The 19,200-nt window shown below is 39.1% G+C and overlaps 1 protein-coding gene across 7 annotated transcripts in view; it reads left to right on the forward strand.

The window, feature by feature from the left end:
• Window positions 1-409: 409 nt before the first annotated feature.
• The window catches only part of KLHL24 (kelch like family member 24), a 39,316-nt gene continuing 20,525 nt past the window's right edge, over window positions 410-19,200 (forward strand). For 2 of the 7 annotated variants that reach the window (XM_079922681.1, XM_079922686.1), the window contains exons 1-4: window positions 410-534; window positions 5,315-5,445; window positions 6,868-6,909; window positions 10,678-11,658. In XM_079922681.1, coding sequence (XP_079778807.1) covers window positions 10,739-11,658 — 920 coding nt within the window. In that variant the 5' untranslated portion in view covers window positions 410-534; window positions 5,315-5,445; window positions 6,868-6,909; window positions 10,678-10,738. Of the gene's footprint in view, window positions 535-2,990; window positions 3,070-5,314; window positions 5,446-6,867; window positions 6,910-9,870; window positions 9,944-10,677; window positions 11,659-14,546; window positions 14,639-19,200 lie in introns of those variants that run through there. The other 5 variants (XM_079922683.1, XM_079922682.1, XM_079922684.1 and 2 more) reach the window with 5 other exon arrangements.

Here is a 19,200-nt window from a genome sequence, read left to right on the forward strand (position 1 = left end):
TAGTTTCCCTGTGCTGTCTAGCTACTAGGGTTGTAGTCCCTTTCATCTCTCAGATCCTCAGATTTCCCGATTCTATACCAAGGGGTCAAATTAAAAGGTCTCTAAAGCCTGGTCCCAAACTCTAGGGTTCTGAGAATTCTTGATTATGTGCTTTTGCCTAGGGACGTGGCAATAAACATCCGACTGAGGTTTCCCACTAGGCTCCTAACACGGATGCAGTTTCTTAACCTATCTCTACCTAAAACTGTTTCCGAGTCAATAGCCCTTGGATTGGATCTCAAGCCCCACGTCCGACACCCGCCCTATAGCGGGAAATCCAAGCTGCCGGGGCGGCCACCCTCCCCCCCGGAATAGGAACTACAACTCCCAGGGTCTCCCGGGGCGGGGGGCGCCCACTCGGATTGGCCAGGGTTGCGTGACGCTAAGTGTTTTGGCCCGGGCGGTCACATGTTTCCTTTGTTGTGAGGTGCGGAGGGACTGGTGGCTCGAGGAGACGCCGGCGCAGGAGACAGCGCTTCGCCGCCGGAAGCTAAGGTACGGCGGGGGCCGCCTCCAGCCTTCGCTGAGAGGTACCTGGGGATGACAGCTCCGGGACCGGCCGAAAGGCGAGGAACCGGCCAGAGCCGGGGGCGGAGGGGCGGCCGAGGTCTTGACCACGGGGATGTCTGCAGGAGGGAAGCCTGCGGCGGTCGGCCTCTCGGAGCCAGAGGAGGGGTCCGAGGAGAGATTGCGGGTGGGGCTGCAGGGCCCCTGTTTGGGGCGAGAGGTCTCCGGGGCTCCCCTGGGGGTTGTCAGCCCCGGTTCCGCAACCACACTCTGAAAGGAAGGGCACCCCCCAACTCCTGACACTACCGCCCCGGAACCGCGGCGCTGCTGGCGCACCCGCCGGGGGCGGGTTGGGAGGGGCATGGCCGCCGGGGCGGGGGGTAGCAGGTGCGGGTCACCCTGGGGGACGGGGAGCAGCTGGCGGACAGGGCTGGGGAGAGGGGTCCCGCATTTTGCCGATGGGCTTCGAACGGAACGTCGCTTTTTTAATCGAAGGTAGCGCTGAGAATGCGAAGGTCTGAAATCAAACCTTTCCGCTTGGTGGGGGCGACAGTTTGATCCTAACAGGGAGGACTGACGGGTCAAGTTAGGTCCCAGGGCTGCAGGCTAGAGAATCCCCATTAAAGCAGTTGCGAAATGTGCTCGGCGCCGTCACCTGACCGTTACCCCCGCCCTCACCGCCAGCGAGCCTTTGTTTACCACCGCTCGCCTGGGGGCCCGCTCCGGGAGCCGGGCCCTAGAAAGAAGGTCCCCCGGAAGTGGGCGCGGGCGGGGGAGCGGGCGTTCCGCCGGCGGAGTCCCCGCCTAATCTCCCCTTCCCACCACTCCAGGCCTCGGTTTCTTAATTTAGTTCCTAATGGCCCCGCCCCCAGGTTCTGGACACTCGGGGCGAAGACTGTTAACGCGGCGGGGATTGGGGCCCTGCGGGTGCTTTCGGGCGGAACGACTGGGCGAGTTCCGAGTGTTTATTGGTGGGTGTCTTGTCGCGAGGTGGACTTGCCCAGGCAGTTCTTCCCCGCCCCCTTGAAGGTTATCTGGAGGACACGCGAGAGCGCGCGCTCGCCTCTTGTGCAGCTGCGACCCGAGCGGAGCATCTGGCGGCGCGCGCTGCCGAGCCGGGGGACTCGGGAGCTAAGCCCAGCTGACCCGCTATCCTTTGGTGGCTGCCGCGGCTTCTGCCTGAGCCTGTTCTGGGGCCCGCGGAGGACCGGAAAATTATCCCTCTTTAACTCCTGTCGCCCTGTCTACCCAGATGGTGGGAAGAAAGCCATCAGGCGAATTAGTTCCTGCCTGTTCTGTAAACAGGGTTTAAATAGCTAAATAAGGACCGTAAAGCCACATTTTAGAGTGCCTCACAGTCACTCCTGAGGCAGCGAGCTTTCGCAGTTAATGTTAGTGGATTTTAATGATTAATCACTTGCTCTCTTGAACAGCTTTTTAAAAATCATCTCTTAGTATTTGCAGCTACAGACTGTTTATGTCCACCGGCGAGGTTGGTTTTTGTCAAATACGTAAAATAGATGAAAAATCTGCTTGCTGTCGACTAAGATGTAAAATTAGAATTCTATTTTTTAAAAAAATAACTTGAGGATATCCTCCCCCCCGCCCCCCCAAAAAAGTTAAGATTCTTCTATACCCCGGTTTAGATGAGTTGTTTCCTTGTTTGGGGGATTATAGCTCACTCTTCTATGATGACAGTAATAAAATCTACAAGAACAATCATTTTAGCCACAGTGTGTTGAAGATGCGGTTTTCCTAATCTGTGATTTAATAGGTAACTTGGGTTTTATCAGATTTTATTTTCCTATAAATCTGTAGGAATTCACCCAAGACAGTGCATTTCTGTAGGAGGTAGATTGAGCGCCCTGAGTGAAGCAGGAATTGACTATGAACAGTTCTCATTGTATGCATTCTTAATTTATTTTTAAAATTCAAGTTGGGATGACTATGCCTGAAGGAGCAGCTTCTGTGATCCTGAACTGCCTCATCTCTTGTGCATTGAAGGCATTTAACATTTCTAAATAAGTACAAGTTGCAAACCTCTAACCTTTGTAAAAAATAAAACCACCACTCATAAGCCTGCTTATCCAGATAAAGCCTGCTTATCCAGACAAAGCCTGTTTAGTCTCTAAACAGGAAGAAGAAATAATATTCTGAGTTGGGGTTTACTATCAGCTTTAATTTAAACTTTCTTGGCTTTTGTCCAAGTTGCTAAAACCTTAATGCTTTTTCAGAAAACTTTGTATTAGTTTCTTTGTTTTTCTGCCATTTTATTAAAACCCAAAGGTCAAGCCTGTGAAAAACAAATACTATTCATTAAATGAGGGACTGCAGTTATTTTTTTGTATATACTCCTTTTTTAAAAAAATATTTATTTATTTGGCTGCACCAGGTCTTAGTTGCAGCACGGGGGGATCTCTTAGTTGCAGCATGCGGGATCTCGTTTCCTGACCAGGGATCGAAATCTGGCCCCCTGCATTGGGAGCGCAGAGTCTTAACCACTGGACCACCAGAGAAGTCCCTGTATGTACTTTTTTCTTACCTAGGAATTTGGGACATCCTTTTTCAATAAATATTTAGGTATGGATTGTATAAAAAATGTAAATAAAATATCCTAGTATATCCTCATAAGTATATGAAATATATAAGCATATATATTTTGTATGATTCTATTTCTGTTGTGACTGAAACAAAGAGTATGTGGCCATTTAACAACTGTTGATATTTTAAAACCCTATTCTTTCTCCTATTAAAAACAATAGTTAGGGGCTTCCCTGGTGGCGCAGTGGTTGGGAGTCCGCCTGCCGATGCAGGGGACACGGGTTCGTGCCCCGGTCCGGGAGGATCCGGCATGCTGCGGAGCGGCTGGGCCCGTGAGCCATAGCCGCTGACCCTGCGCGTCTGGAGCCTGTGCTCCGCAATGGGAGAGGCCACAACAGTGAGAGGCCCGCGTACCGCAAAAAACAAACAAACAAACAATAGCTAAACTAGCTTTTTTAAATTAAAGTTTGTCACTCTGCCTAAATTCATCACCCAGGGGCTACAATATTTCAGCATTTGGCACATCTTAAAGTCTGCTAAATTGATGTATAAAAGTCATTAGGCTTTGCTCTTTACTCAGTGCTTTCTAAAACTTACTTCTGTAAATAATTTGTATCACCACTAAGGTAAATAAAAATCACTGACTTCAAAGTGCTTTTATCCATAGAGAGGTCACGAAAAATGTTGGATCTCAAACTTGTTCAAGTGGCAGAGTACTGGGTCATGTCCTTGCAGATTTAATTAATTCTAATAAGAGAACCAAAAACAATTTTTTAAAAAAAATTATTTATTTTGTTTATTTTTATTTTTGGCTGCGTTGGGTCTTCGTTGCTGCGCACGGGCTTTCTCTAGTCGCGGCAAGCAGGGGCTACTCTTCGTTGCCATGCTCAGGCTTCTCATTGCGGTGGCTTCACATTGCGGAGCACAGGCTCTAGGTGTGCGGGCTTCAGTAGTTGTGGCACGTGGGCTTCAGTAGTTGTGGCTCGCGGGCTCTAGAGCACAGGTTCAGTAGTTGTGGCACATGGGCTTAGTTGCTCTGCGACATGTGGGATCTTCCCGGACCAGGGCTCGAACCCGTGTCCCCTGCATTGGCAGGTGGATTCTTAACCGCTGAATCACCAGGGAAGCCCCCAAAAACAATTTCGCTAAAAGAAAAGATAACTATATATCTACAGGTCTTAAGATTTTAAAATAAAACAATGCATTAGATATCTTCTAGCAAGATAAAACCAAGGACATTAAGTTTACATGTCAAGTAGGTTCAGTAGGACAGCTTTATATCAAGTATGATGATTAACAATTTTTTTTCCTTCCTTTGGGGGTTGGGGAATATTAGTAGCCAAAAGTTTTAAAGCAAGGGAGCGAAACAGTGAATGGATAAGTTCAATTTTTTTGTTCTGTGATTTGGGAGAAGACAGTATTCTTTTTTCAGTTATAGAACCATAATTGTTTAGTCTGACACATTGCTTAAGAACTCCTGAATTTTTCATCATCAGATACCTCTTATTTCTCTTTCTCTCATTAATCAAAGTAATAATGTATTGACTATTTCAGGTTCATGTAAACAAGGGATAATCACTTGCTATAATTCTAGACAAAGAAATTTAAGGGTTTTTTTTGGTTTCTAATATCTTATGGTGAGTAAGTATGTTATTGGTGGTTTCATTAAGAAAAAGAGAAATGTTGAAAATAACAGCTTGAAGACTGGACTTTAGGTGTTGCATTTGTAAAATTTGGTTCAGGAACCACTACTCCAAGAGTAAAGGTTTAAATTGAAGAGTATAAATTTACAACTTTTAAAAAGTGGTCATTAAATAGAATGGTTCAAATAAATTAGCGTTTGAGAAAATGTGGTGAAAAAAACTGCTTGGTTTCAGATACTTCCATGTTAAATATTTCCTAGTTATTTTTAAATAATAGATTTACTATGTTACAGTGTTTTCTGACTTCCTTCTGTTGAGTTACTGTATATCTTTAAAGATAAAACTCTTAATTCTTTAGTAATTTTGCTGTTTCTGCTATGTTGTTCTTCATTCAAAGTTCAATTTGAGAAAATGGAGTAGTAGTGTGGAGCATAGCATGTAGCAATTCATTACTGCAAGTTGCAGGGACCATGTTAGTCAAAATGTTGTTAGTTTCCTTTACCATCTGGTGTTTATTAGTCTTTGTAAACCCCTCACTAATCCATGCTATCTTAAGGCTAATAGTAACTTGTTTCTTTGTATAGGGGTCCTGCATGCTAAAGGAAAAATAAGCTTGATTGCAGTTCTACACTCTAAAATCAATTCTGATACTATATAACACCTTTGGACCTCCTACACTGACCTCCTTGGTCCCTAGCCCTTACTGATTAGGTTGGTAAGTATTACCTAAAAACCCTGCAGAAAATGCCCGGGTGAGTTGCCTTGCCCTTCTACTCCTTAAGGTATAATTCTAGACTAGATCAGTCATGAGAGAATGTATTCCCATTTGCACTCCAGCAGAAAAACAATTTGTGTTTTCTGCTAGAGAAACACTGAGAATTTGAATCTATTGTAGTATCAATCTTTGAGTTCTTGTTTGATTCTAATCTTAACCAACCCCACAGCATCTAAAATTGGATCTGAATCCAATATTCACCACCCCAGTGGCAGACAGGGGGTAGGCTTTCTAGAATTGTTTCTTGAATTGACTTGAATCCCTACATTGGCTCAGGATCTTATTGTCTTATTGGGGGAAAAACTTACTTAGCTAGGACTAACAGTCCCCTAATTTGACCAAGTTGAAATATTCTTTACCAAGATATACACAAGTTAGATTGACTTTTGCAAATAAGGAAACAAGCAAGATAACATTCACTTCGCAATCAAACAATAATCAGGGTATAGAGATGTGTGTTTGTGTATACATGTAGAAAAAAATCAGTAGTCCATATCTTGGTTTTCTGGATCCACTTTTGAATTTGTCTAAACTTGTTAAGAATTTATGAGTTCTATTTATAGATATCTAGGCCAGAAACCAGAATCACTTGTGCTTAAATACTGTTGGTATTCTGTGTACAGTTCAAGGTTCCAGTATTCTCTCTTAAGCATTCCTCTCTTCCCCTTCCAACAACAACAATGAAAAATTGTGCTGAATTTGTTGGTTTCTACAGGTACTAAAGTCTATAAGGATCAAAAAAGCAGAAGAAATATGCATTTATATACTAAAAGATTTAACATAATTACTTGATAAGCATGGTGATTCTATATGGATAATCTAGATAACTAAGAATTAAAAACTGAAATGTTTTTTCCTGAATTACCCAGAATACTTGAGATTTTGTCATTGCTTTCAGTTATATAAAATATATAATGACTAAACTGTTTGCTTTGGGTAGTATTGATAGACCAACTCAGAATTATTTAATGACCCCAAACTCAGATGAAACATTAGTTACCAGACATTCTTCAAATATCCAGTGCAGAGTTATCATAGGATATGTTTCCTCATCTCAATTCCACCGTTAGCTTGATGTTGACATGAATATTTGTTTACTCATCTTTCACTCAAGAAACCTTACTGCAGGATAAAATTGTCAAGTAAGGAAGTTGATAAATAAGGAAACTATTTTAGATACAGCATAAAGTTATTAATTTGCTTTAAGGATTATTCAGGATTGGTTTTCCTATGCAGAAGTTAACTTCCAGTCACAAACTGAAATCTACTAAAACCTTCTTTCAACATATTAGTAAATAACACCAATTATACACAAAGTGATTACTATCTGATTTATGTGTTGCTGTTTTCCATTTATTTTAGGTGTGGAAAAACTGGGGCTTTGATCAAGCAAATGCTAAAAAGGTATTATATTTATAACGTTTATAAACTCTCTAAGCATTGTTATTAGAAAATGTAAATCATTTTCCTTCAACCAGGGGTCACAGACCATCAGAGTAACAGGGAACAATTCTATCCTCAAGATCAGATAGGAAGGCAGCATCACAGACTTTTCTGTTACCAAATAAACTTCTTTTTTTTTTTTAAATAAATTCATTTATTTTTGGGTGTGTTGGGTCTTCGTTGCTGCATGCGGGCTTTCTCTAGTTGAGAGCGCAGGCTCAGTGGTTGTGGCTCATGGGCTTAGTTGCTCTGTGGCATGGGATCTTCCCGGAACAGGGCTCAAACCCAACCCATGTCCCCTGCATTGGCAGGCGGCTTCTTAACCACTGTGCCACCAGGGAAGCCCCCAGATAAACTGTTTACACACTCCTTTCTACTCCTTCCGAATATCCTCAGTCCCTATTCTACCGTTTCTCCAGTCCAAAAGACACTAAAATAAGTTATCTCCCTTCATTTTTCTGGGACATAGGCCAAAAACAGGTAATTTTAAAATCTACCTAGCAATCTGAAACTAGGTCTACAACATTTATGAGTTCTGTAGTTGGAAATAAACTCTAGAGTACTCTTAACCAGAAGAATCTTTCTCTTAAAATTCTTCCTTTCAAGTGAGAGTTTAGTTCCAAGAATAAAGCTCCTGAAAGAAATGAGAGAAAGAAAGGGATACTACCTTTTCTAGACAAATTATGTGTCTTTGGCAGTCAGTCATTGAGAGTCCAGTCACCCTTGCATCCACTAACTTATGTAGGTATTATTTTCAGTCATTATATTTCTTGGGAACAAACATTGTCGTCATGTTTTGCCTACTTATTTACTACTTTTTCCTGATGGGAATAATGATGCTTTGATATTTGCTAAATTTTTAGAAGAATTCAGTCTAATTTTAAAGTCTACTGAATTACATCTGGAAGCCCAAAGGATACACTCTGAAATGCATCTCATATTCCTAAGACACAATTGCATAAATCATTTAGTGTGTCATCAATACAAAGAGTTTATATTTCGTGCTGTTGTGGACTAGTTCATGGAAGAGTTCTCAGAAAGTCCAGAGAAAGTGAGGCTGTCCAAAAAGCCACACAGAAGCTTCTTGGAAGGAAATAGCCCAGATCTATGAGATAGTCTCTTTTACATACAAAGCAGTAGACAAGTGTCTTGTTGCTGTTGAATGCATTTAATACCAGGTGATTTTATAGCTATTCTAATTCAGGATTTTCTGGTAAAGCAGTGGAAGACCTCTTGGCAGTCAACAATCAAAGAAAATAGCCGTGAGAATTCAGGGGCAGAAAATAGCATAAAAAGACCTTTAACTTATATAAAATTTTAATCAGCCTTATATTAATCCAACTCACTCAATATGCTATCCCCAAATTTATCAGATACAGATACAATAAGATACCAGATAACAAATACCAGATACAGTAAAATTATTGGATACAGAAAGCAGAGTGTCTTTTCATTTATGTTTTCCTACTTGTCACTTTTAGCCAAAGGGAAATTCTTAGTACTTGCAGTACGTTATTTTGTTTTGCATTCTGAACACATTTTCATTTAAACTTTGAGAAAGCAAAAATGTATGGGGGCTTTCCTGGTGGCACAGTGGTTAAGAATCCGCCTGCCAATGCAAGGGACACGGGTTCGAGCCCTGGTCTGGGAAGATCCCACATGCCACAGAGCAACTAAGCCCATGTGCCACAACTACTGAGCCTGTTCTCTAGAGCCCATGAGCCACAACTGCTGAGCCCACACACCACAACTACTGAAGCCCATGTGCCTAGAGCCCGTGCTCCTCAACAAGAGAAGCCACCACAATGAGAAGCCTGCACACTGCAACAAAGAGTAGCCCCCGCTCGCCGCGATTAGAGAAAGCCCGCGCACAGCAATGAAGACCCAATGCAGCCAAAATTAAATATAAATAAATTTATATATTTTTTAAATGTATGGAGGTAGAAGCCAATTACAAATAACACTTTGGATCACATATCAACTTATAGAGATTTGTGAAAAGAGAGTAGGAGTAGAAGAACCACCTTAAAAATCAAAATTTAAGAGAATTGATAGCTATAGTCCAGTGCCTCAATCCATCAGTTACCTATTCAGAGCCGTTTTTGAGGGAGATTTGAGTATGTTTCTTATCAGTGAAAGGGAGCAGGGCATAAATAACATACATTTAAAAAAATCTAAAAACCCAGTACTATATAATTATAGTGCAGATTTTGGGTAAAATAGAGGCAGACAGAAGATAAATAAATACTTATCATTTGACATACGTGCCTCCTTTTTTCTATGCCTAGATGTAATGATACTTAAATTTTTTTATTTTCTTTGCGTATTTTTAAAAATATTTATTTATTTGGTTGTGGCAGGTGGGCTCCTTAGTTGTGGCACATGGACTCCTTAGTTGCGGCTCACCAGCTTCTTGGTTGCAGCATGTCGGCTCCTTAGTTGCGGCATGCATATGGGATCTAGTTCCCTGACCAGTGATCGAACCCGGGACCCCTGTATTGGGAGTGCAGAGTCTTATCCACTGCACCCCTCTTTGCATATGTTTTTTGTTTGTATGTTTTTTGTGTATTTTTTTCCTTTTCCAGCAGTAAAAACATTTATACATACATACATCTATACTATAATTTGTGCCTACGTAGCATACAGAGAGCTTCATAAGTCTCCCAGCTGCTTTAGATAAAAATTCTTAGAGACCTACCTAGAATGGGGAGAATCTGAGAAAAATTCTTATCAGATACCCCTAGTCCAGCTCTAACTCTTGCTTCAGTTTTTTTTTTAACATCTTTATTGGAGTATGATTGCTTTACAATGGTGTGTTAGTTTCTGCTGTATGACAAAATGAATCAGCTATACATATACATATATCCCCATATCTCCTCCCTCTTGTGTCTCCCTCCCACCCTCCCTATCCCACCCCTCTAGGTGGACACACAGCACCGAGCTGATCTCCCTGTGCTATGCGGCTGCTTCCCACTACCTATCTGTTTTACATTTGGTAGTGTATTTATACCCTTTTGCATATGTTTTGATATCTGCTTTTTACTTACTACCTGGTTAATGCTTCCCCATGTCATTAAATAGTCTATATAGATTTTAATGGCTGCAGGGACTGTGTTCCATCCTTAATATGTACTATGGTTTAACTAATCCGCTATTGTAGGGTACTTAGGTTGTTTTAAGTATTTTCTATTAATACAGCATTGAACAACTATAGGTAAATCTTTCCGTATAATCCTGATTATTTCCTTAGGATAGATTGCTAGAAAGCAATCTATCTACTTACTGTTCAAACAACATACATATTTTTAAAGGCCATTGTTAGATATAGCTGAATTCTTCTTAGCAGCACTATGTTAAAATAATAAACATTTATATTAGGGTTTGAATGTACTCAAGTTCTGTGTCTTACAGCATTCTGACTTAACTCTACATTCAGTAACTGAAACCCAGTTGTGTAAAAGGGAAACAGAAGGTTATTAGTAATTCACAACTTACATAGCATCTTTTCAACTGGGGGGGTTTAAGGACTACTATTGCAAATTACCCCTAATGTTCTAATTGTATAAATTTTTATTTATCAGTTTTTATTAAAATGAGATATAGTGCTCTAAAGCCTGTATGAAATATATTGATTGTGTAATTTTATTGTAGTGTTTACATCAAAATGAAATGTCAGTTGAGTACTGAACTTTCTACATATTGAAGTGGGTTAATTTTTTTTACTTTTAGCCACATAAGGAAGATCCTTAACAGTTATTTCTCAACAATTATATAGTCAACTGATGTAACAATGGTACTAATATTGGGACGAAGACTAAACAGAGAGGATCTCGGAGTGCGTGATTCACCAGCAACAAAGCGTAAAGTTTTTGAAATGGACCCTAAATCTCTGACAGGCCGTGAGTTTTTTGACTTCTCTTCAGGATCATCCCATGCTGAAAACATACTCCAGATATTTAATGAATTCCGAGATAGTCGTTTGTTCACAGATGTTATCATTTGTGTGGAAGGAAAAGAATTTCCTTGCCATAGAGCTGTTCTCTCAGCCTGTAGTAGCTACTTCAGAGCTATGTTTTGTAATGACCACAGGGAAAGCCGAGAAATGTTGGTTGAGATCAATGGTATTTTAGCTGAAGCTATGGAATGTTTTTTGCAGTATGTTTATACTGGAAAAGTGAAGATCACTACAGAGAATGTACAGTATCTCTTTGAAACATCAAGCCTTTTTCAGATTAGTGTTCTCCGTGATGCATGTGCCAAGTTCTTGGAGGAGCAACTTGATCCTTGCAATTGCTTAGGAATCCAGCGCTTTGCTGATACCCATTCCCTCAAAACACTCTTCACAAAATGCAAGCATTTTGCATTACAGACTTTTGAGGATGTGTCCCAGCATGAAGAATTTCTTGAGCTTGACAAAGATGAACTTATTGATTATATTTGTAGTGATGAACTTGTCATTGGCAAAGAGGAGATGGTTTTTGAAGCCGTCATGCGTTGGGTCTATCGTGCTGTTGATCTGAGAAGACCACTGTTACATGAGCTCCTGACACATGTGAGACTCCCGCTGTTGCATCCCAACTACTTTGTTCAGACAGTTGAGGTGGACCAACTGATCCAGAATTCTCCTGAGTGTTATCAGCTGTTGCATGAAGCAAGACGGTACCACATACTTGGGAATGAAATGATGTCCCCAAGGACAAGGCCACGCAGGTAAGAAGACTGTTTACATATTAACTACAATATAATTAACAAAAATTTTTGTTTTTAAAATATTTTAAAACTTCCTGAGTGTAATCTCAGTGTAGTCATTTATATGTATCATCTGCATGTTGCTTTATATAATTTGAGATTTGTTTTGGATTACAAATCATTAGAATTTCTCTCCCAGTGAAGACTAGATTCAACAATAGCATTTTTCGTTACTGTTATTCTGAGCTACGAGATGGCACTGCAGAGGGTCTTTGCAGCTATGTATGTTTCAACATATTTAATTTCTCTTAACCTTTGTAGGGTAACAAATTTATTCCACTTTTTTTCCCCCTAAAGATCTTTGGATGTAAGGTAGCTAGACTTTATTAGACTCTGTTGGACTGCCTCTACGTATAAAAAACAATTTGTATATTCACAGACTAACCGTTTTCCTAACAGATAGCATGAAATATAGAGGTGAAGTAAGTAAGCTAATATAGATTGAGGGGGTTCTCAGATGTAAAACCAAGGCTTCAGATCTTTTCTCATTGCCACAGTTACTAGATTTGAAACACCTATAGATTTTAATTCATAAATTGTAGAAAAATAATCTCTATGCCTTAATAAGGGAAGGAATAGTATTAAACGTGTTTTACTGTGAATAAGCCAAAATTGGCTATTGTGAGAGATATTATAGTAAAGAATCTTTTAAATATTTTTCTAACAAAGCTAACTTTTTTGGTGTGTTTGGTAAAAAACACATAACATAAAATTTACCATCCTAACCATTTTTAAGTGTACTGTTTAATAGTGTTAAATATATTCACATTGTGTGAAACTGATGTTTATTTTCCCATACCACCTCCACTTTTTCTATAAATTTACTATAGCGTAGCTCTCAAACCACATTTTTGGCATTGATTTTGATTATCATTCGTTTGGCATGTGATTAAAATTCAGCATATTGTGAGATAGCATGTTTTTAATTAAAATTCAGCATACTGTGAGATAACATGTCTTTAAAATCTACACTAGTTTGGATATAGCAATATTTAATCTGTTTCTTCATATGTAAAATGAAAATTATGATAAATGGTGCTTACTTCACAGGTTTTGCCATTGAAACTATTTAATGCAGTAATCCTTAAGCTTCTCAGCATAGAAAGTGGTACATAGGAAGTGCTTTAAAAATTATTGGCCATTATTATTTATATAGTGTAGTGTTGGTCTGACCCACTTTAAGAAAACTCCCAGTACTTTACAGTCTGAACTTCTTTATAAATTGGATACAATATTGAGTAACTATTATTACAAAAATTAACGTAGGGGCTTCCCTGGTGGCGCAGTGGTTGGGAATCTGCCTGCCAATGCAGGGGACACGGGTTCGAGCCCTGGTCTGGGAAGATCCCACATGCCGTGGAGCAGCTAAGCCCGTGAGCCACAACTACTGAGCCTGCGCGTCTGGAGCCTGTGCTCCACAACGGTAGAGGCCGCGACAGTGAGAGGCCCGCACACTGCAATGAAGAGTGGCCCCCACTCACCGCAACTGGAGAAAGCCCTCGCACAGAAACGAAGACCCAACACAGCCAAAAATAAATAAATTTATTTTTTAAAAAAAATTAATGTAATATTTCTTCGTATTAGGGTTAGAGTGCATTTTCTCTTCAAAGTCAGGCTACTTTAGTTAAAAGTAATTGTTTTATAAGAAAGAAATATAAGGACTTCCCTAGTGATGCAGTGGTTAAGAATCCGCCTGCCAATGCAGGGTACACGGGTTTGACCCCTGGTCTGGGAAGAACCCACATGCTGTGGAGCGACTAAGCCCGTGAGCCACAACTACTGAGCCTGCACTCTAGAGCCCGTGAGCCACAAATACTGAGCCTGTGCACCACAACTACTGAAGCCCACGTGCCTAGAGCCTGTGCTCCGCAACGAAGAGTAGCCCCCATTTGCCGCAACTAGAGAAAGCCCGCACGCAGCGACGAAGACCCAACGCAGCCAAAAAAAATAAAACAAATTTAAAAAAAAGAAATATAAAATACTTTACTCCTAGTCTTTTAACAAAGAACAAAAACTGCAGTTTTATTCTATAAAATATACTGATGATTTTTTTTAAGTTCTTCCATTTAGGACTGTTAAGAGACTTCGACTGAGCCTGAGAATGTGACAGACCAAGGTTCTTAAATGTATTACTTAAGAAAGCTAAACAGCTTTGGGACTGTTCCAGAACTTTTCTGGGCAAACAGGGTCTTTCCAAGGGTAGAATCGTATACTTTTACAAACAGAATCCCCTGTGGCAGACAGAATGGTTTTGGGTCAAATAGAGTTAATAATATCTATCCCCCATATCTCCCATCTGCATAAGATTAGAATAGGGACCAAGGAATATATGTTGTAGAATCAAAAGTCATTTATATTAAAATTATTTGTTTATAAAGATATGACCGGAATGAAATCAGAGTACAGCCTAAAGGTAATTAGCCTTACGTTATAACTAGAGAATTTTCTGATTTTCTTAGTTATTTGATTTACAAAATTACAATTTTAAGGGATCCAATTTTTAAGGGAACCAATCCATTTCATACAGTGAAACACAGCTATATAAGATTATGATATCACTTTTCTTTAGGAGGCCAGCAGGAGAAAAATCAAACTATAGTTTTATTGAATTTGCAAACTATTGTAAATATAATAGCAGATATTTATTTTATGTAAATCTTATATTTTATGTATTACGTGAGGAATCTGGAGGAATCCTTTATTTTACAACTCTGCCATCACCTTCTATCCTTTATATTCTGTCTTCCACTTACCTGTTACTGCATGTTAGTACTAATCACTACGAATTTCCTTATCTGAACAATATGTATTATTTATACAGGTTCTCATCTTTCTGAGAAGCTACAAACTTTGTAAGAGGAGTGATGCCTCCACTTCTTCAACTGCAGCTCACTCCTCTGACTTCTGCTCCAGTCAGTCTACTGAAACTCCTCTCAATCAGGTCATCAGTGACCTTCTGTTCGTTATTTGTTAGCCTCTTTTCAGTCTTTATTCACCTTGATCTCTGTTTAGGATCTGACATTTTTAATTGCTTTAATCTGTCTTGAAACTCTCTTCCATTAGCTTCAGGAGTACAATTTCCCTCATGGTCCTCTTCTCTAGCTACTCATTTTCAATTTGATAGCACTTTTTCTAGTGTCTGAAATGTTGATATTCCCTTGGTTAATCTCTCTTCGTCTTGCCTTGATACTTTCCTAGATGGTCTCATCTATTCTCATGGTTTTGATTACCATGCTTGCTATTGACTATCAAAACTATATCTCCAGCCCAGACTTTTTCATTTGTTCAGTCATTCAGCCAATGTTTTTTTTTTAAATTATATACATATAGTTATACATATATAAAATATATATATTTACTTGAAGATGCATCTTTAAAACAATAACATAGGCAAAATTAACCTCAAAGTTAAGAATAATTCTTTCATATTATTTAATATCCAATCCATATTCATATTTCCCCAGTCTTTGCCAAACTGTCCTTTAATGAACCTGGATCCAGTCCAGGACTACTTATTGCACCTGGTTATTTCCATGAAGTCTTTTATTTCAAAAGTTTCTTTTTTATGATTCTGACTTGTTCATGGTCAAGTTGACCAGAAAAATATTCCACCTTCTGTATTAGTCTGATTGCTTCCTTATGGTGTCACTTAGCTGCATTTAGCTGTTTCCTGGAAACTGGAAGTTAGCTTCAGCTCGATGGAGACAAGTTAAATATTTTTGATTAGAATTCATCCTAGGTAATGTATATATCACATTGCATCACGTTGGGAGACACAGCGTATCTGGTTGTTCCACCATTAGTGATGGCAAAGATCAGCTCTGGATTAGGGTAGTGACAGTCCCATCCCACCACTGTGCAGTTAGGTTATACTCTTCACATCATCCAGTATTTCTTTAGTGTTTATTGTGTGCCAAGTATTTTCCAGAGCTCAAGCCATACTGGATAGTCTGCCTGTATACATCCATGTGTCTCAAATGGCAGAAAAAAACCCAAGATACATTATATTAGAAGTGGAGTGTGATGGCAGGTTTCTAGGAAGAGGCTATAGAACATAAGACCATGAAAACTTTGATAATCGGTACTGCCAGTTGTAAACCTTGGGTATATAAAGAAGAAATAGTGGAGACCAATCACAGAAGGAGTAAAGCTTAGGAATAGTTGTTTTTACTAATATATGTTATACAACTTTAAATTTCTGTACTAATGTATAATAGTGTTTTTAATAAACACATAGTGCAAGCCCCACGATGTGTCAAAAGTACTGGCTTCAGAATCAGATAGACCTCTGGACTAGAACCTAGCTCTAATAACTAGTTAATTCTGTGATGCTGGGCAAAGCACTTTAATTTCTCTATGTGTCAGTTTCCTCATCTGTAAAATAAGCATAATACCATCTACCTTGTAAGATTGTTGTGAGGACTAGAACTGTCATATGAAAAATGCATAACCTAGTATTTGACACAAAAATGCTTAATAAAAATTGTTGCTGGTTTTGTGAATAATCAAAATACATTTTAAATTTGAGCTATACTGTTATAGAATAGGAAATGTGGTTTGAGAGACAGAAATGCTTGCTATCAAATGGTTTATTTTAAGTATAAATTGTTCATACTATGGAAAAATACCTGCCACACTCCATTAAACAATAGAGATAGCTAAGATTTAATAAGTTCATCACTTTGAGTTTGGAATTGGTTAATTAAGTACTTGTCTCTTCTAATACTTTCTACTACCTCTTGTCTGATAAGCAGTTACTATATAATGAAAATAGGAACCTGATTGTCATAATGAGGACAAGGTTCAAGTTCTTATTGAGTAAATCAGTGAGAAGACTAAGGTTAAGATTTTTTTTAAGAAATAAAATTTTAGAACTGAGTGTTCTGAATTTTTGTTCCAGTCCCTTTTATGACTGATAATCTACTATATCATCGGATGCATGATTTACCATTTTTATACATGTTAGTTCATTGTTATTTTGAATTCATTTTTACATAAAAGTACTGTATACATGCCTAAGTCTCACTCTACTTGACCCTCGATATATCAGTTCTCATCCCAAAGGATATCTCCCTGTTACCAGTATTTTTTAACTTTTTAGAAATATTCTTTGCATATAGAAGTATGTGTGTGTGTGTGTGTGTGTATGTACACATACGTCTCTACTGTTTTTTATACAGACCATAGTGTACTTCTCTCACAGTTCCTGCACCTTGTTTTTAATCACTTAAAAATATCTTGGAGTTGGGCTTCCCTGGTGGCGCAGTGGTTGGGAGTCCGCCTGCCAATGCAGGGGACACGGGTTCGTGCCCTGGTCCGGGAAGATCCCACATGCCATGGAGCGGCTGGGCCCGTGAGCCATGGCCGCTGAGCCTGCGCGTCTGGAGCCTGTGCTCTGCAACGGGAGAGGCCACAACAGTGAGAGGCCCGCGTACCGAAAAAAAATCTTGAAGGTTGTTCTATATTAGCACTTATAGGTCTTCATTCTTTTTTTTTTTTACTCTTCATTATGGAGAATTTCAAATTCATTCTTTTTAAAGAGATGTATAGTATCACATTTATGGATACCATAATTTATTTAATCCATCTCTTGGTGATGGACATTTGGGTTGTTTCCAGATTTTTTTCATTGCAAACAGTGCTCAGTGAATATTCTTATACATATGTCTGATAATTTATAGCATAAATTACTAGAAGTGGAATTGCTCAGTCAGAGGTTATGTGCATTTTAAATTTTGGTAGATATTGTAAAAATTGACTTCCAATTTATACTTCATCTAAAAATACGAAAGTCCCTATTTCTTCACTCCTTTCCCAGCACAGTGTATTATTAGTTTTTGTAAATCTTTGCTACTCTGGAAAGTGAAAATTTATATCCCATAATTTTGATTTGCCTTTCTTTAATGTGGAAGATTGAGCCTCTTTTCCTGAGTTTGAAAACCATTTGTAGGTTGTTTTTTTCTGCAGTTCATTGAACTCTAGTGTATCAGAATTCTGATTGCAAGTAATTGAAACCAGCTCACCAGCTGTAAGCATAGAAGGCAGATATATGTATTAAAAGGGTCCAGGAAGTCGTTATCTTGTAGAACCTGAGGGCAGAAATTCAACAGGACTTCCAAGAAGACTAGAACAGGCTACGGAAAAGCCATCAGAAACCAAGCTGTGTCTTCTTCACGCTTGCCTCTGCTTTTCTCTGCATGTCTGCATCATTCTCTCTCACTAGTCTGGTTGAATATGACCACTCATGGGATTTGGTTTCTATATTACAAGTTCAGTCACTAAGAGAGACTGAATGTCTCCCATCTCATGTGGAGAGATAATCTCTGATTCAGCTAGACAGCCTTCTCTGAACGGTTACCTGTGGCCTTAGGAGCAGGATCATGTAGCAGAAAAGTGATAGCAGAAATGCTTGTCCCATATGTAAGAGCAGACAACCCAGTAGTGGCTATTAATAGAAAGGTATGGGTTTTCTCCTTTTTTCTTTCTTAACTTGAGGCAAAAAGAGGGGGTGGAGTAATTTATGTTAATTGTAGATAAAAAATAATATCCATATTCCCATCTCTGAGAGGTAGCACTGTGGCATTTGGCTTTATTCTTCCCTTTTATTCTCTAGGAATTTATTATTTCTTTTACAAAGTTGTAATCTATTTCATAGTTTGCTGTTATTATTTAATAGATGGTAAACATGTTTTCATGACATGAAATCTACAGTGAACCATAGCCATCCCACCCAAATTTGAACTCTTTCTGATTTTTTACCAGTAAGTGAGATGAACATCTTTGTGGCTATATAATCACATCTGTGATCAGCTCCTGATAATAAATTCTTATATAATTGCTTATTTTTAAGAGTAAACATTTTGAATCTTTCAGTACAACCATTTCTTTATAGAACCCATTCTGTCTGTTCCAGTTTCAGGTGGAAAGCCTTACCACACAAGCTGAAACTGTCCTTACTAAGTTTAGAAAGCCATTAGGTTTATGGCTGGCATAAGCCTCTTAAGGGGTCATTTATATTCGTTTATATTGATGAACCATAATCCAGTGATTCCTCTAGGCTTAGAAACTTTTTTTTTTTTGATACAGTAAGATCAGACTGTTAGGGGCAGATTTAATGTTAATTATGAGAGACTGATTAACTCATTTATCTTTTAGTTTATATACATGTATTGGCAATAAGAAGTGGAACTGTCAAACAGACTAGATATTTTAAGTCACCCTTTCCAGCATATTCTCTTACTATGTGCAGGTTACCAGTTGAGAAACCAAAGTTTTCAAAAAGGTTGTTTAGAATCCAAACAAAGGGATCTAGTAGGTCTTTAGAACCAGAGTCTTCTCAGCTAGTATGGCTTGAGAAAGTCTCACCTACCATAAAATATTCTTACCAAAAACCCAGTAATGTTCTAGTTAGCTTATAAGCTAAGGTTTCTCTTTTCCTTTAGACAATAACTTGAATGGGCACAGAAAATGTTTGCCTCTGTGATTATTATTTACTCTTTCATT

The sequence above is a fragment of the Stenella coeruleoalba genome (genome assembly GCF_951394435.1).
Source record: "Stenella coeruleoalba genome assembly, chromosome: 5".
Classification (NCBI taxonomy): Eukaryota; Metazoa; Chordata; class Mammalia; order Artiodactyla; family Delphinidae; genus Stenella; species Stenella coeruleoalba.